General features: G+C 54.0%; 1 protein-coding gene across 2 annotated transcripts in view; it reads left to right on the top strand.

The window, feature by feature from the left end:
• Positions 1–17,804, top strand: part of BMP6 (bone morphogenetic protein 6) — a 145,278-nt gene extending 127,474 nt beyond the window's left edge. The window contains exons 3-7 of one of the 2 annotated variants that reach the window (XM_020869657.2): positions 6,740–6,888; positions 7,480–7,677; positions 15,247–15,326; positions 16,083–16,193; positions 16,295–17,804. In XM_020869657.2, coding sequence (XP_020725316.2) covers positions 6,740–6,888; positions 7,480–7,677; positions 15,247–15,326; positions 16,083–16,193; positions 16,295–16,444 — 688 coding nt within the window. In that variant the 3' untranslated portion in view covers positions 16,445–17,804. The remainder of the gene's footprint in view (positions 1–6,739; positions 6,889–7,479; positions 7,678–15,246; positions 15,327–16,082; positions 16,194–16,294) is intronic. The other variant, XM_070457010.1, reaches the window with a different exon arrangement.
• Positions 17,805–17,810: the final 6 nt, after the last annotated feature.

Below are 17,810 nucleotides of genomic sequence, written 5' to 3' on the forward strand. Positions count from 1 at the left end.
AAAAACGTTTTATGTGACTAGGACTAAGGAATGTAGAGGAAAAAAAACATTTGTCCTTTCCTCCTCCTTGAGAATTCCAGACCCATCTCTCCTTGGGGACCCCCGGACTTCTTATCAACCTACCTAGGAATTGACTCTCTCAAAACCTCATTCAGCCTGTACCCGATCCCTGGGGCGTGGTGGGATACGTACCCTAGTGTGTTGTTATTGTTCAGTCGCTAAGTCATGTCTGACTCTTCGCGACCCCGTGGACTGCAGCACACCAGGCTTCCCTGTCCTCCTCTGCCTCCCAGAGTTTGCTCAGGTTCATGTCCATTGAGTTGGTGATGCCATCTGACCATCTTGTCCTCTGCCACCCTCTTACCCCAGTGTATGGGAACATCACTGCATCTGTGTGGTCACCGAGCACAGGTTAGGTAGCCTTGAGCTTGAACATAGTAACCTTCCGTCTTCCCCCGCTCCCTGTCTTGGACACACAGAAGCAAGCCTTCTGATAATCCTGCTACTTTGGACTTGATCTCACCCGTGATTCTGATTGTTAGTCTCACTTATAAATCCCAAAGGGTAAGGCCAGTCCCCAAGACCATCAAGCATTTACTCATGAAGTCTACATGACTTGGTACTGTTTTAGAGAGAGAGGCAAGGTATTTTGGGAGCTGACAGCTTGGAACTTGAAGTCTAAACAACAGGCCAAGGGCATTCTCCTCATGCTTTAGAGAGAGGCAGAGTGCTCGACGACAGTGGCCCCGAGTGTGGTCCCCGGACCAGCGGCAGCAACGTCACCTGGGAATCTGTCAGGGATGCAAGCTCACAGACCCTGCCCCGAAGCTCTCACAGTCTGTGTGTTAACGCGGCCTCCAGGGCAGTCTGATGCCCGCCGACCTTGGGAACCTCCGTGATGATGGTTCAGGGCCAGGTTGCCTGCGTTCACATCCCCACTGTGCCCGTGCTGGCTGAGTGCCTGTGAGCAAGCTGCTTGGCCCACGTGTGCCTCAGTTCCCCGCTCTGTACGCCTGTGATGGTGTGAATACTCAGTGGCAGTTGTGAGGAGCTAACACATGTAAGAGCTATCCAAGGTGAACAGCGTGTAAGGGCAGAGCTGTGTTACTGTCCTGACGGCAAAGGGATTTGTGTTGGTTTGTCGAAGATGACATATCCCTTACAGAGTTTTGGTGCCTTTGATGCTTGAAACTTCTCTTCATGCAATGCTCATCCTAGAAGTGGAAACTGGGTAAATTCAACTGCCATAAAATCAGTGGGAGCTTGGCTGATTATATAGTATAGTTTATGCTATGTTTAGTTGTTTAGTCCCGTCCGACTCTTTGCAACCTTATGGACTGTGGCCCACCAGGCTCCTCTGTTCATGGGGATTCTCCAGACAAGAATACTGGAGTGGGTTGCCATGCCCTTCTCCAGGGAATCTTCCCAAACCAGGGATCGAACCCAGGTCTCCCTCATTGCACGTGGATTCTTTACTCTCTGAGTCAGCAGGGAAGCCTGAGAATACTGTAGTGGGTTGCCATTCCCTTCTCCAGGGGATCTTCTTGATCCAGGAATCAAACCAGGGTCTCCTGCGTTGCAGGTGGATTCTTGACCAACTGAGCTACCAGAAAAGCCCAGTATATATAATATAGTACATATAATATAGTATGAGGGCTTCCCTGGTAGCTCAGACAGTGAGCAATCCACCTGCAGTGCAGGAGACCCCAGTTCGATCCCAGGGTCAGGAAGATCCCCTGGAGAAGGGAATGGCAACCCACTCCAGTATTCTTGCCTGGAGAATCTCATGGACAGAGGAGCCTGGCAGGCTACAGTCCACAGGACTGCAGAGAGTCAGACACAACTGTGTGACTTTCACTAATACAGTATGTAGTATATATAATATTGTATACATAATATGAAAGAAAGTATTAGTTGCTCAGTCATGTCTGATTCTTTGTGACCCCATGAACTGTAACCCATCAGGCTCCTCTGTCCATGGGATTTCTCAAGCAAGAATCCTGGAGTGGGTTGCCATTCCCTTCTCCAGAGGATCTTCCTGACCCAGGGATTAAACCCAGGTCTCCTGCATTGCAGGCAGATTCTTTATTGTCTGGGAATAATAATTACTAGGGAACCCCTGTAATACATAATGTATATAATTCAAGTAACAAGGGTGAATGAATATTATTATCTATGTGATATATAACATATAGAGTAATGTTCATTCAGCCTTGTCACTTGAATCAGTGTGTAGCAGTTTACTCTGATTTCTAGGACTCTGTTTTCAAATATTGTTTCCTTTCTATCTTTCTAGTTGGTAAAAGTTTGGATGTGATCCTGTATATACAATATGTTACATAAGAAAACAGTAAAAACCCTTGCCTTCCTCTCTCGTCTGCTAAGATGATTTTTGACTTTCTGTTTGAAAATTGCACTTTATGCACTTCTTGCATAAAGACGAACTTGACGCCACTGGAGTGGTTTACAAGGGAACCCCTGCTGTTCATGTCACAAAACTGGGTGCGTCATGTTTGAGGTGACCCTTGGACAGAGTCCAGAGACGGAGAAGGTCATGTGTCATTGAAGAAAGGTAAACAGCTGTGGGCAGGTAGGCCCACTTTAGTGACTTGCCGTAAATAGTGTCTCTTACACACCTGAGTCACGGGCAGCGTTGGCCCGGTGGGGTTCCCCCTCAGTGCTGCCATTCTTGTGAAAGGTCCTCTCCCTTCCTGGGTGTGTGTCAGTGATGATTGTGGTCTAGACAGAGGGTGCTGTGCTGAGGAGGAGAAGGGAGAAGCCGGGGAGGCTGCTGGCACCCCAGCCGCGGGCGTGAGGCATCTCGACCTTCCCCTTCTGCCCTGAGATGAGGGGTCAGCCCTGACTGCTCTCTCTGCCAGCCCCGAGCATCTGAAACTGGACTTCTGTAGCCAGCCTCCACTGACACTGGTGGGTGGTGGGTTTGGATCTCTAACTTTATTCCAAGCCCTTGCTGGGAATTTTTATTAGAGTTGATTTATAATATTGTGTTAGTTTCAGATGTATGGCAAAGTGTTTCTTTTATTTATATATATATATTTTTATATATATATATATATATATATATATATTCTTTTTCAGATTCTTTTCCACGATAGGTTATTACATGATAGGTGAATATAGTTCCCTGTGCTATACAGTAGGGCCCTGTTTATTTTATGGACAGTCATGTGTATCTGTCAATCCCCAGTTCCCAATGTACCCCTCCCCCGCTTTTCCCTCCGGTAACCGTAAGATCATTCTCTGTGAGTCTGTTTCTTGTTTTGTAATTAAGTTCTTTTGTATCATGTTTTTAAGGTTCCACAGATAAGCAGCATCACGCGGCACTTGTCCTATGCTTTTCTTGATCCTGCTTTTTGGATGCATGGTGGCTGAGAGCCGGGGCTCCGGTTTCAAGCTCTGGTCACTTCCCTGAACCCCTGTGTGGCCGTCACACCCCCCCTCCCCGCCCCGTGGGCTGCACGCCGCCAGCTCCGGAGGGGAGCCGTCACGGGACTGTCCTCCCCGTCCTCCAAGGGGCAGCGGGCGCGCTCGGCTGGCGCCTGAGCGCTGGGAGCTCAGGAGGTATTTGCTGCTCCACCAGCCCGAGAGCCCAGTTATTATTATCATTTTTTTTTATGTGGACCAGTTTTTAAAGTCTGTATTGAATTTGTTTGTTTTATGTTTTGGTTTTTTGGCCACGAGGCCTGTGGGGTCTCAGCTCCCCGACCAGGGTTTGAACCCACAGCCCCTGCACTGGAAGCTGAAGTCTTAACCCCTGGACTGCTGGGGAGGCCCCGAGTCAGGTTACTGTAAGCCCCTGCGCTCCATCACCCGTGCTCGCAGGGACCTGAGCACCCTCGTTTGAATGGCTGTCTTTGATTTGGCCTCAGTGCCCTGAGCCCTGGAGCTCGGCAGCAGCCGCCACGTGTGTGGACCCCCTGGTCTCCTGATAGGTGAGGATCTGCCTTGTCCTCACCAGACAGGCAGCGAGGCACGGCCCTGAGGCACTGCCAGGTCCTGGGCGGGGGGTGTGGGGGCGCCCCCGGGTGACTCTGGAGCATCGGGTTGGAAGGCAGGCTCCCTTGTCCAGCAAGCCCCACGCACCCGCGGACTTCATTTCTCCCCGCCGTGGTCTCGCGTGCCACCTCTGCCCTCTTTACACCATAGCCTCCCCCTCTTTTTCCTGTTCTCTGCTGTCTCTGCCCCGTTAGTGGATGATGGCCTTCTGTCCCATCCCCCACTTTCTCAGCGGACAGACTCCCCCATGCCTTTGTCATGAACCCTACTTTTGAAATATAAACGCTCATTCTAGCTCAACCTAGACAGCTTATTAAAAAGCAGAGACATTACTATGCCAACAAAGGTCCATCTAGTCAAGACTATTGTTTTTCCAGTGGTCATGTATGGATGTGAGAGTTGGACTATAAAGAAAACTGAGTGCTCGAGAATTGATGCTTTTGAACTGTGGTGTTGGAGAAGACTCTTGAGAGTCCCTTGGACTGCAAGGAGATCCAACCAGTCCATCCTAAAGGAGATCAGTCCTGGGTGTTCATTGGAAGGACTGATGTTGAAGCTCCAATACTTTGGCCACCTGATGTGAAGAGCTGACTCATTTGAAAAGACCCTGATGCTGGGAAAGATTGAAGGTGGGAGGAGAAGGGGAAAACAGAGGATGAGATGGTTGGATGGCATCACCGACTCAATGGAGATGAGTTTGGGTAAACTCTGGGAGTTGGTGATGGACAGGGAGGCCTGGCGTGCTGTGATTCATGGGGTTGCAAAGAGTTGGACACGACTGAGCAACTGAACTGAACTGAACTGAGCTCTTTCTACCAGTCATGTTATGCTTATATCTTGGGCTATATATCTTTCATCCTTGTTACAAGTCCTAAGAACATGTGCCAGTTGCCCCCACTGAAGCTCTAGCGACCAGTGCCCCTCAGCCATAGCCCCCCCCATGGGCCCTGTTGACCCTCGGGGCAGTCCTCACGCTGACATCCCCACCATGTCCTCATTCTGGAAGCTGCTCCCCTGATAAGAATGTGTCTGGTGCTTCCTCCAGGACCAGACTGTCCCCACATTGCTCCTCCTGGTTCTGTTATTTCTGGATGAGAGTCCTTTCCTACCTTCCAGAACAGAGCTGATGTCTTCACATCTTCACTTCAAAGCTTTGGACTTGCGTCCCCTCTGCTGTTTTCCACGAACACCCCCCATCTGCCTGCCCACAGTCATCTCAGTGACGGGGGTAGGGGGTAATTTGTCAGCAGGGGGTGTGACACACGCGTTGAGGGGGGGGCTTTATAGATGGCAGGCTGGGGCCCCCCGTAGACCCTGTCCAACAGCTGAGTAAACGCTGCATAGCCACACCTACTGCTCCGAGCTTGGAAAAGATGACAATAGCGTTGCCTTCCAGCTCTGAGCCATGTAAGCAGGAAAAATTGTTTCCCCTCTGAGAAGTCTAAGACTTTTCACGCAGATGTTTCGCTGGCCTCCAGACCACTGGATGGACTAGAGGTCCATTTTATTCCTTTGTCGCAGGTTGCCTTTCATCATGATCTCAAAAGGCGGGAAGGCCATTGTGGAAAACTTGGAATCCACTCGCTTCTGGCCTTGACCATGACGTGTCTATGAACTCACATCGAGTCACGGTTTCCTCAGCTGTAAAATGGGGGTAATGATACTCTGCCTACTTTGCAGGATGGCCCAAGCTAAGCAGATGCAGGCACTTTGTAACTGACTTAAATGTATGCTGTTCATATTATGATGCTCATTTTAAGTTTAGTACTGAATTCTAGTCATGTTTCTGCCCAGTAAGCTCTCCATGCAGAATGTTTCCAGCACCAGGGGGCCTGCGTCTTTCCAGGGAGGGCAGAAACCTGCCCCTCCCTGTCACAGGAACTCCAGGCCCCTCTGCGCCCGTGACCCCGGGACATCAACTCAGATGGGTGTCCTTGCGATACCCCGCGGTGACCATCCCTCACGCCGCCTTGTCAGCGTATGGGTCCCTCACCCTGTCTGTCCATGATCCCTAGGGTTATGTTAGCTAGAAACTGTAAAAAAAAAAAAAAATGTATGTAAATATAAGAGCAGCCCTATGGAGTCCAGTGGAAGGAATGGGCTCGGGGAGTTTGCTTCACAGGAGCCCAGGCGGCTCACGGCGGGGCTGACACCAACTTCCAGTCTGCAGGCCACACAAGCAAGGACTCTGCCCTTACTGCAGGCTGTGTGCAAAGGCGTGATTAAAAGAAAGGTATTGATGCTCAGAAATAGCATGTGAACCCTGGTTTCCCCTTCCCAGGAGCTAAAAACACGTGAGGATTGTCGGCCCTCATTTAAAAAAAAAAAATAAAGCAAAATTTAGTAAGTGCCCGTCTTTACTAATCCTGATTTTAGTATCTTCTTCATCCTTTTCTTCACAGCTCCCCCCTCCATTTTATTTAAAATTTTTTTCTTCCATTTTCTTTTTAGAGTTCATTAGCCATAAAGTGAACAACCACAAGCCTGTTTACTTATTTATTTATTTGTCTTAAATCTAGAAACCTCTGTGACACAGGGGGCCCTCGGGTGTCGGGAGGAAGCGTGTGGCCCCCCAGCACACGCGTATCCCCCGAGATGGCACCGGGCGCGTGTCCTGTGTGATGGGCGGGCGCGGGCCGTCGTCCTGCCTGCATTCTGACACCGGGCGGGACCGCGGGAGCCGGGGCCGTCACCCTCACCCACCGTCTCCTCTCTCTTCCAGAGACTCGGACCTGTTTCTGCTGGGCACGCGCGCCGTGTGGGCCTCAGAGGCGGGCTGGCTGGAGTTCGACATCACGGCCACCAGCAACCTGTGGGTCCTGACCCCGCAGCACAACATGGGGCTGCAGCTGAGCGTGGTCACGCGCGACGGTGAGTTCGTGGACTCGGGCCTGTGCCTCCTTGGTGGCGGGTGTGGGCAGCCATGGCCCCTAGGCGGGCCCCCCGTTTCCTGACCTCCTGGAGCCTTGGCGGACAAGCAGAGCCCTGCCCCCGGGGCCTCCTGGCAAGGACTCGGGGACGGTTAGACGGTCCAGGAGCCAACGGAGGGGCGCCTCAGAGAGGGGCTGCACGGGGGTGCTGAGTTAGAGGAAGGCCGGGGCGAGGCCTAGGTGCTGACGCTGAGTAGGTTTGTGGGGGCCCTGCCCACACCCCCTGCTGCAGAATCCCCTCAGGCTGGACCCAGTCAGCCCATGAAGTCACCTTCCTGGGTGGGGGACATGAGATCAGCAAGGTGGGCATGAACGGAGGATAGCAGCAGAAGCAGGGGAACTGGGGGTCCCGCCAGCCCTTGCCCTGTCTCCCGGGACCCCGGCAGGAAGGGGGGAGGTCAGGGTACCCCGTGTCCGCCCTCAGGCCGGCTCCTCCTCTCTGAGGGCGCCCGGGAGGCTCGGCTGTGCCGCTGCAGGTGGATGCCAGGCTTCGGCACCACATCCCAGAGGTGTGCTTCGGTTTGCCTTGCAGGGCTCAGCATCAGCCCCGGGGCTGCGGGCCTGGTGGGCCGGGACGGCCCCTACGACAAGCAGCCCTTCATGGTGGCCTTCTTCAAGGCCAGCGAGGCCCACGTGCGCAGCGCCCGGTCGGCCCCCGGGCGGCGCCGGCAGCAGGCCCGGAACCGCTCCACCCCGGCCCAGGACGTGTCGCGGGCCTCCAGCGCCTCAGGTGGGTCAGGGACGCCGTCTTTCCAGCACGCCTGTGGGCCCCGGGGCGTCCGTGAAGACACAGGACCTGCAGAGGGTTGCAGATGCTGCCCAGCTTCTGCAGGCCCACGCGAAGCCGTAGGTGCCCGGTCAGCCCCTGATTATCTGGACGGGCCCCTAGGCCATCAGAGGGGAGCCCTTGTGACCCCAAGATCGTCTGCAGGTTGAGACAGCCTCAGTGTCTGTTGTTCCAGAAAAGCGTCCTTCTGTCTGGGCAGATTTCTCCCAGCTCTTCCTTCCCATGAAGATCCTGGGAATGCCTCCATCTTCTCTGCATCCATGATGCCGGGAGGTGGTGATGTACAGACTTCATGCATTTGTGGAAGGCGGGCTTGCGTTTGTCAGTGCTCTTGGCTGGGAGTGATGGCAAGTCAGCTCTGGCAGCCCTCTCTGATGGGCTTCATTGCTTTTCATTCACCTGGGAAGTTCGGGGTTCTGCCTTGAGATGTGGTGAGACCCACGGGCTCAGCACATAGTCGGAATCCCTTTTGCAGTGTTTCTTTGTTGGTGGCATTCTCAGAAAGCCCAGCTCGACATGTGGTGCCCAGGAAGGCAACCCCAGCTTCAGGACGAGAGCGCCTCTTCTGCGGTAGCTTCAGCAGACAGCTGGTCTGGGGTTGGCGCTCAGCCCTGGAGCTAGGGATGGGGTGTGGCCCCCTGCCTGCCCGTAACGGGCAGGTTCAAAGGGCAAGAGAGAGGAAACAGCCCTCACTGCCGGAGTGTCAATTCAGCAGTCCTGCAGACAGGCTCCCTCCCATGCAGAGCCTCGGGGGAGACGCAGAAGTCCAGTCTTCAGAACAGGAAGGAGGGCCTGCAGGCGCTGATATGCAGCGCAGAGCTGGTCAGTGTTGAATTCAGAGCAAGGTGCCTCTTGCTCTAAAGTGGGTGCTTGCAGGTCCTGGGTTTCCTTTCCCTTTAACTAGCCCAGAAATCAGGCACGAAGTTGAGGATTCACTGTGGGATTTGCAGTCAGAGATCTTGCTTTCCTCAGAAGTGCTCTGTAACTTTGCGTGTGTGTGTGCTAAGTCCTGTCCGACTCTTTTCAACCCCATGGACTGTAGCCAGCCAGGCTCCTCTGTCCGTGGGATTCTCCAGGCAAGAATACTGGAGTGCGTTGCCGTGCCCCTCTCCAGGGGAATCTTCCCAACCCAGGGGCTGAACCTGCATCTCTCATGCTTCCTGCATTGGCAGGCGGGTTCTTTAACACTAACACCACCTGGGAAGCCCTACTTTGTGACTCAGGACGAACCTAATCCAGTTCAGCTTCAGGTTACCCAGCGGTTAAGTGGGAGTGGTTGATTCTTGGTGGCTTTGCTGGGATTGAATGAGAAGCATCACTCCGGCTCAAAGATGAGGTGCCTCCAGCCATAGGAAGTTCTTAGCAGGTATGTCAGGCTCCTTGGAAGGGATGTAAAATACGCCAGGAAGATGCATTAACTCTTCCAGGTGACTTTAAAACAATGTCATCTTCTGCAGCTGGAAAGAGTTTGTGAAACTTTCCAAAGCACCCAGTTTTCCTGTGGGAAGCAGTGTCTTCATTCTGGGTTCTGCCTCAGCCGTTTCTGTTACCAGTAACTTGGATGTGGAACCAGAAAGTGCACCACCCAGCGTGCTGTGACATTTTGCCGCTTTTCCTCCTGGTGTTTCTTGGAAGCTTCGCCCAGCATGGGTGTTCCTGTGTTTACCACTAGAAACAGTCAGGGCTAGGGTTTAAAGAAAAAGAAGAAGTGATGACTTTCCTGTATGCGCTTTGGAGGAAGCCTTCTGAACAGCAGTCATCCCAGGCTTCTCCTTGGGGCATGGTGGTGCAGCCCGCCAATGGCATCCATTCATTAATGAGCTGCGGTCAGTTTGGTGCTGGGACCTCAGACATGAAGGCAGCTCTGGGGATGCTGATTGCTTTTTTTTTAAATGAAAATTTCACTTGATTTATTCCACCTCCCCTCCCCCGCCACTACACACACACAGTTTCTTTTCTAATTGAGAAAACATGTCATCTCTGATTTGGGTTTCTGTGGCATCACTGAATTATTCTTTTCCAAGTCCCTTTTAGCATTTTGTTTCCAGTTTGGTGAGTTTAAATTAAATATGAGTATTAAAGGTGGACTGATTTGTAAGAAGAGGCAAGTATATCTGCTTTTTCTGAGTCTTCCTACCCCCCACCTCCCAACCCTATACTCTGGAATGGGCTTTGTTCTTTTCAGGGGTAAGAAGGCAGAGTTCCTAACAAATGCTTCTGCCCTCGCAGAAGGGGGTTTAAACCCCTTACTCTGGAGGATCCTCTCTCCCCCCACTATCTTCAAAGATCCTCTCAGGATGGTCCAATTAATGATCCAGGTGAGACCCACTGAAGTATTGCTTTACTTTTTTTTTTTTAATGTATTTCTTTATTTTTTGGCTGAGTCAGGTCTTAGTTGCAGCATGTAGGATCTTCATTGTGGCTCACGGGCTTAGTTGTCCATCCAGGGATCAAAGCTGCGTCCCCTACATTGCAAAGAGGGTTCTTAACTACTGGACCGCCAAGGAAGTCCCCTGCAGGCTTTCTCTCTTTGGTTCTTTCCTCCTTACTTATTCCTGGCGTTAATGGGGATGGATGTGCAGAGGAACTTGCTCTTGGAGAAAGGATTTCCAGAAAGATAAGGATCTGCTCCCCAGCGGGACGGACCAGCCAGTTCCTGCTTTCTTTCTGGGCTGTTGTGGAGCCAAATTGCTGCTGGGTCTTCATGAACTTTGTAGATGCTGCTGAGACAAACAGCTGTGGTTGCGTGTGACTGTGTGAGTCCAGGCAGGACTCCTTGAGGGTCTTTCTGGAGGTTGAAGGAAGAGAGTGTTGGCCCCTGCTGTGCTCGTCTTCACTGTGTGCTCCTAGGGAATTAACATTTCTCCACTGAAACGACCAGCAGCAGTAGCCCACCAGACGCTGTCCCGCCGCTGGGCAGAGGAGCGAGCGTTCGTCCTCCAGCTGTCTGTCATCCGGGTGAAACGTGGCAGGGAAATACGCCTCTGTGTTTGCAACTGTGCTGCCAATGCTAGAGACGGCAGGACCAGTCCTCAGCAAGGGAAAAGCCGAGAGTCGGGCCGCCTCTCCCCGTCCTCCCCCGGATCTGCTGTCACATCTCTCCGTGGCTTCTGGTGGACTTTCCAAACACGTGCACCGAAACAGCGGGTTTGGACCCGAGTCTCCCTGGATGGGCTTCTCGCCCTCGTTTGCTCTGAGTGAACGAGGGGTGAGAGCTGTGTCGCACTTCTCCAGTGGGCTTGCGTATGGTCTGGACCATGTCGTTCATCTTTCTGACACATTTTACTAGTCCTGGTGCAAGCCCACTAGGGATGCTAGTGACGCAGCCACTGACCCTGTGGCGCCCACCCTGCCCACGGTTCCCAGAGCTCGTTAGATGGTCTCATTCTACCTGCTGCCGCCCACCTTCTTTCACAGTATCTTTCTCTCGGGGTCCGTGATTTTGTCTCCAGGGGTAGCTGACACCTAACCGACCCTTTACGAGTTGTGAACAGACGACCTTGAGCTATGGTTCCGTGTGGCGATTCTAGATTCTGTTCTAGCTCATTTTTCAAGATCTTTCCAAGACATCTTTGGAGCGGGGATAGTTAATGCAGTTTCGGTTCAGCTGGTGAGTCTGAGGTTTTCTGCCATGTCTACCAGCTGGCTGCCAACACCACGAGTGAGACTTTCTCTATGTTTTGGCAGATGGTTTTAAAGCATTTTCTGCCACTTGGAACAATTATGTCAGATTGGATTAGCAAACTTTGGGTCCCCTTCATCCTTAGTGTTCGTGGTGCCATCACTCAGCCTTGCTGACTGTCATGAACCAGTAAGGTCCCAAGACCCTCCCTCTCTTTAAAATGAGCTCTTCATTGATTCAGATGCTACCTGTGAGCATCTCTCAAATTCTCCTTTCCGTCTTTTTCCAGCCCACCCAAACATGTATCTGTAGGGGTCCTAGGAGAAAAGGTGGCTCTGGTACGTGTAAATATACTGTTGACCTTCTTATTGCTAGTTCGTATCTTCTAACTCTTGAACGTTCCAACTGGGACCATTCCGTATGCTTCCAGCTGAAGAAAAGTAGAACTCATCACTTGCAAAGCAGCGATGCGGCTACTTTATTATAACCATGCCATCTTTCGCTGTAGATTTCAGGGAATTTCGGCCCACGGACTAGGAGCGCTCCTCCTCACAGATGAGTGTTTGCTCAGCCTTTTAGTTCTTGGCAGGTGTCCCTTCTAGTTCCTTGTCTGCTTCCATGGGTGGGCATGCCAGCTGAGTGGGCTCATCCACTACGGACACGCGATGCTTGGGCAGGATGGATGTGCGTCAGGGCTGTGACCTGGCTGTTTCCAGTTCTTCAAAGGCATGGAGCTACCCTGGTGGCTAAGACAGTAAGGAATCTGCTGCCAATGCAGGAGGCCTGGGCTCGATCCCTGGGTCAGGAAGGTTCCCCTGGAGAAGGGCACGGCAACCCACTCCAGTATTCTTGCCTGGAAAATTCCATGGACAGAGGAGCCTGGTAGGCTACAGTCCACAGGGGTTGCAAAGCGATGGACACAGCTAAGCGACTAACCTTTTAAAAGGCATTGGGGATTTTGTCATTTTGACCTTAAATTCAAATTTTAGGGCCAGCAGCTTGGCTCCCAGATGTCTCGGTCAAGAGGTAGAGGCTTGTCCAGGGTTTTTTTAAATGAAACCAGAATTTAATTCTCCACAGCTGTGGAAGACAAGTGTGGCATGAGTGATTGGAAAGTTAGAATTGTTCCAAACTCCATGTTCATAATACTTGACTCTTTTCTGCCGTTAAGTCCCTTTAGGGTAAAAGTTGCCAAGCAGTGAAGCTGACTAGACCTTGACCTTCTCCTCCATCCCTAGGGTTCACCCCTTATGAATGTGCTGTTGGCCAGTAGGCTGAATAAATAAGAGGCATAAACAGATACTGCTAGACACTCAAATGATCCATCGAGTACTGTCATCTCCCAGGAGGGCGCTGAGGGCCAGGCCCCTCTAGGTGGGGGCTGGGGACAGAGGTGCATGGAGCAGGGAGTCTCCAGGCTCAGCCTTTAAGGGGATGTCTCTGTAGTCCAGATTCTTAGCTCCCTATTCTCTTACTCATGAAGACAAAGGCTGAGAAGAGATCAGAGCCCCGATTAGATGGAGCCGTGTGAGACCTTGAAATCTTGCAGCCACAAACAAGTGGGATGGGCCTTCACCGTTGCCTCTTGTGCTAACCATCCCGCTGTAAACAAAATCGAAACACAGAAAATCAAGCTGCCCTCTCCCCGCTGACCCCCCCCCCAAACACTGGATGAGATTATTGACACCAGAAATCCTGCAGCGTCATGGTGCAGGAGCTGGGCTTTCTCTGGCAGGCGTTGGAAGCCCCATGGATCGTGGGGTACGTGGGGGCCAGAGCCTCCTCTGGGAGCAGCTGGTGGATCCGGCAGAGGTGGGACAAGAGCGTCCAGACCGATGCAGACAGAGGTGCCGGGGAACAGCTGCTCTTTGTCCCTGACCTTGTCATTTGAGGCTGGAAGGGAAATGAGAGCAGGGAATTGTTGCCTCTAAAAAACAAGTTTCCTCTGGGAGGACTAGCCTGAGCTCGGAGAAACTGGGCTGTGTGGACAGCATGCTCTGGGCGCCTGCTGTTCTCGTGTTTTCCTGGCCGAGCGTGGGGCCTGCAGCTGGTGTGGCCTGGGGTGGGGGACGGGGCAGGACCAGCCCCCACAGCCCCAGGGGGCGGGGGGGCATCTGCAGAAGCCCTGGCTCCTCCCCCGGGCCCTGGTTTCTTAGGCCGCCCTGCCTCTGTCTCTTCCCGCCTCTGTTTCTTTCTCTCTCTTCCTCTTTGGGCTGGAGAGGCAGTAGGCCTGCTGCCCGGACCCCTGGGCTCTGTATGGGCTGGGGCCGCCCAGACTCGGATGCCGCCGCCTCCCCAGGGCTGTGCAGCCCTGCCTAGGGTGTGATGAGGACTCTGCCCTTCTCATCCAGCTCCCTCCCACCCCGCCACCCGCTCTCCTGAGCATCTCCCAGCCTTTGGCCCCAGGAGAGAAAGAGCCAGAACCGGGGTGAGATCGTGGGTCAGCCAGAGCAGTGTCAGCTGGGAGCCCTTGTCCACATCATCTCAGTTCCAGCCGGCAGGACGAGAAACTTCCCCTCCTGCATCCTGACACCAGCCGGGGGTCCTCTGGTTTGGTTCTGTCCAGACCTCTGCCTGGGGTGGGCACAGGTGCCACGAGGCCAGGGGCTCTGCCCCCTTCCGATGCCCGCCCCCCCCCCCCCCAGTGGTCTGTGTAGTGGGGGGATTCAGTGCTTCCCGCAGTGCCCCTTCCCCAGTCTGATGCTACTCTGGAGCAACTCGTGGGCCTCGGGGGAGCACTGCACTCAGGATTCCAGTTGGATTATAAGGGACGTGGGGGGAACAGCCCCCCACCCCCCAGGAAGAGCAGCCTGGGACACGGGGCTCTCTGCCCCTCCCCAGGGGTCTGGCAGGTCGCGCTCCACACGTGGACATGCCTGCCCATCCGCGGGCTCCCCCGAGCCCCCTGTCCAGAGCTGTCACACGGGGCTCAGGACTTGACCTCCATCGCCACCGCCCCCTTCCCCCGAGGTCAGGCTGGCCTGAGTTCTGAGCTGTGATCCCGTGGTGGTCTTTCTGGGGAACAGCCCCTGTCCTAGGCTCTCTGGGGACCCATGAAGAGCTGGAGTGATCACGGAGGAGATTCCATGGATTGGGTCGCTCTTCACATGTCCTCACACTCATCCCACCATGACCCCCTCCCCCCGCCCCCGCCTCGTAACCTCCCGGGGGTTTCTCTCCAGCCCCACCCTTGCACGGCGTCCAGATTCTGTTTTGTGCTTGGAGTGAGCTGGGCATGTCACACGTCACCCCTGCCGCTTCCTGAGTCTCTGGAGGACAGAAGCCTCGTTTCTTGGGGCACCTCGGGGAGGGCATGCCGCCCAGAAGTGGCTCTGTCAGCCCTCGATGAGCCGGGGCTGGGAAACCAGGCTGGTGGGGCCCGACTCCAGAGAGCGCTGCTCCTGGGGCGGCTTAGTGCGGGCTGGGGGACACTGACCCGGTCACAGGGCTGGACAGCAGGGCCCCCCACTCCTGGCCAGGCCTGGCTCCGGGGCGCCCCCTTCAGGAGGCCCTTCCTGCCCGCCCCCCCCCCCCGGCTGTCCTCAGGGCCCCCGAGCAGCTTCAGGACGGTCCCCGTTAGAATCGGAACCTGCCGGCGTGTTTGTCTTGAACGTGAATCGTGTCCTCCGAGTCAAGGCTCTGGGGCGTCTTGGTCCAGTAGGGGATCACGACACACCCCTGTTGCCTAAAGGGGTCCACTCAGGTCAGCGCGGGCGTGTTGCGACGGGAGCCCGTGTGCCCGACCCCGGGGTAGAGGGGAGACTGTGTGTCAGATGCCCGAGCGGCTGGCAGCCTGCAGAGCTCTGGGTGCTCCAGGCCGCGGCCAAGCGTCGGGGTGAGGCTGTGAAGGAAGGCATGAGTGAGTGACCGGGGCGCCTTCTGATCCCCAGCAGACTACAACAGCAGCGAGCTGAAAGCGGCCTGCAGAAAGCACGAGCTGTACGTGAGCTTCCAGGACCTGGGCTGGCAGGTGAGTGCCCCTGACGGGCTCGGGGTCGCCTCTCACCCTGCAGGCGGCAGCCGTCATCAGAGGCCTCGCACCTCGGGGCCAGGAAGGTTCCTCCTGGGAAGGCACTTAGGAGCCTCTCAGATGCCCAGGTCTTGGAGCAGAGGGGGCGACAGCCCACCGACTTGTCCTTGAAAACCCCCCCGACCCCGCCTCCCCACACCTCTCTAGGGAGCCCCAGGTTCACGGCCCTGCAGCCCCACAGCCAGCCCAGAGTCCTTCCCTCGTTCTCTCTCGGGCCCCAGGGCCAGTATTGCTTTGGGCATTTATTTCAACAGCGTGCACTGGGTTTCCAGAAAGGGCTGGAAAAACTGACCTGACAGTTATTAGCTCACCCAGACTGGAAGGGCACCTGTGTTCTGCCTCCTTCCTGAAGCCACTGCTCAGGCAAATTCTAGGTGCCACGTGACGGGATGGTTCCCGTGTGCAGGTGGCATTATGGGGACAGGGGTACCCTGGACTCTGGGAGGCACCTCTGGTCCAGGTCCCTGGAGCCAACCACCTGCGGGCCTCCAGGCAGGCCGGGGGCAGGGGGCGCCCAGCGAGGGGAACCAGGGCTCCAGAGCCAGACTCGGCAGGTCTGCACCTCTCTCTGCCCCTCGTGTGTCCTGGACCCCGTGTCTGTCTCCTAAGCTGCCCCACCCGAACGAGGCTTTCTCATGGGGTTCGTGCAGGGCGTGTGTGCTGACCCCTTGTCGCTTCCTTTTGCGTTCGGTTAAGGACTGGATCATTGCCCCCAAGGGCTACGCTGCCAACTACTGTGACGGAGAATGTTCGTTCCCTCTCAACGCGCACATGAACGCCACCAACCACGCCATCGTGCAGACCCTGGTGAGCGCTGGCTGGCTCCACGCCACGGGTGGCAGGGGGCGGGGGGTCAGCCGGGACCAGGGACTGTCCCTAACTGCCCCCTCCTCCCGTCTCCGCAACAGGTTCACCTCATGAACCCCGAGTACGTCCCCAAGCCGTGCTGTGCGCCCACGAAGCTCAACGCCATCTCGGTGCTCTACTTCGACGACAACTCCAACGTCATTCTAAAGAAGTACAGAAACATGGTGGTCCGAGCGTGCGGCTGCCACTGACTCGGGGCGAGCGGCTGGGGACGCTCTGCACGCTGCCTGGACTCCTGGATCACGCACGTCTGCCTCGAGGAGCCCATGGAGGCCCCCGGGACGCAGGAGGCGACCCCGCCACCACCTTGGCCTGGCGGCGGCCTTTCCGCCTGACACAGGTCTGGAAGGACCCCGTCCACCCCTTGCTCACACCGTGACCGTTGTGAGTAGCCGTCGGGCTCTAGGAAGCGGTGCTGAAGCGTCTGTAGTCTGGGGGCTGCAGAAACGTAATTTGGAAGGGTTCCCCTCTGCACCCTCCCCAAACCCACCGAAATCAGTTACTGTTTTAGATCCAAGCTCCTTGTGGTTTTAGAGAGTAAATAGGGAAAATAATCTTGAAGTAAAAGTCTTCTTTGGCTCAAATATCAGCGGGTTCAGTAGTTTCTCAAAGGCAGAGTTTGCAGATCACAGGAAGGTCGGCCCTCTGTTCAGATCTGGCCCCGGGAACACGGGTCTCCGCTGGGCGGCCTGCAACTGCGTGCCTTTTGTCTCAGTCTTGCTGTCACGTGTGGGCGTTTTGTTGGTGTGAGAATATACTTATTTCAGTTAAACTAGATCCTTTACCCCTGTCCTCGCCCCGGCATTTGCTGTTTTGTGCTAGGACCAAAAGCAGAGATAGGAGTGACCCCCCTCTTTGAGGGGGAGGCTCCACGGAAGAGAGAAGTCTTTTTAAAGCCATCCTTTAACCGAGTGACCCGTCCGCACCCCTTCCTGTGGGGGCTGGCTCTCTGAAAAGCTCATTTACGTCAGGACCATCACCTCTTCTGGGTTGGTAATGCGGTTCTTTGACGGGACAGCGTCCTGCGTCAAGGGGTTAAACCAGTAGAGGTGCCAGGCTGAGGACTTTCTAAGTCATCCAGACTTAGGAAGGGGTTAGGACAGGCATGTGGGTTGGAAATCAAAATCACGGTGTTGAAAATGAGACTCAGATCAAATATGAGAATGTTTTTAAGATGTCTTTTTCATGATCATGTACTAGGAAACCAATTTCATACTAAACTGATTAAATAATACATTTATGATATATATCTGCACTTACAGCTTTTTTGTAAATAGAAACTATAATTTATTGTCTATTTTATATGTTTTGCTGTAACATTTAAGGAAAGACCAGACTTTTTTTTTTTTTTTTAAGTTTATTTAGAAAGTATCATAGTGTAAACAAATTGTACCACTTTGATTTTCTGGTTTTCTTTTAAAACAAGACTCATAATGCAAAGCTGAAGCCACTCATGAGGATTGTGCTTCTCTAGAAAGTTGGGGTTTTGTTTTTTTTTTAAAAAGAACATCTGTGAACCATACATGATTAATAAAGATTTCCTTTAAGGCAGAGGCT

This window comes from Odocoileus virginianus, chromosome 27, assembly GCF_023699985.2.
Source record: "Odocoileus virginianus isolate 20LAN1187 ecotype Illinois chromosome 27, Ovbor_1.2, whole genome shotgun sequence".
In the NCBI taxonomy this organism is placed as follows: domain Eukaryota; kingdom Metazoa; phylum Chordata; class Mammalia; order Artiodactyla; family Cervidae; genus Odocoileus; species Odocoileus virginianus.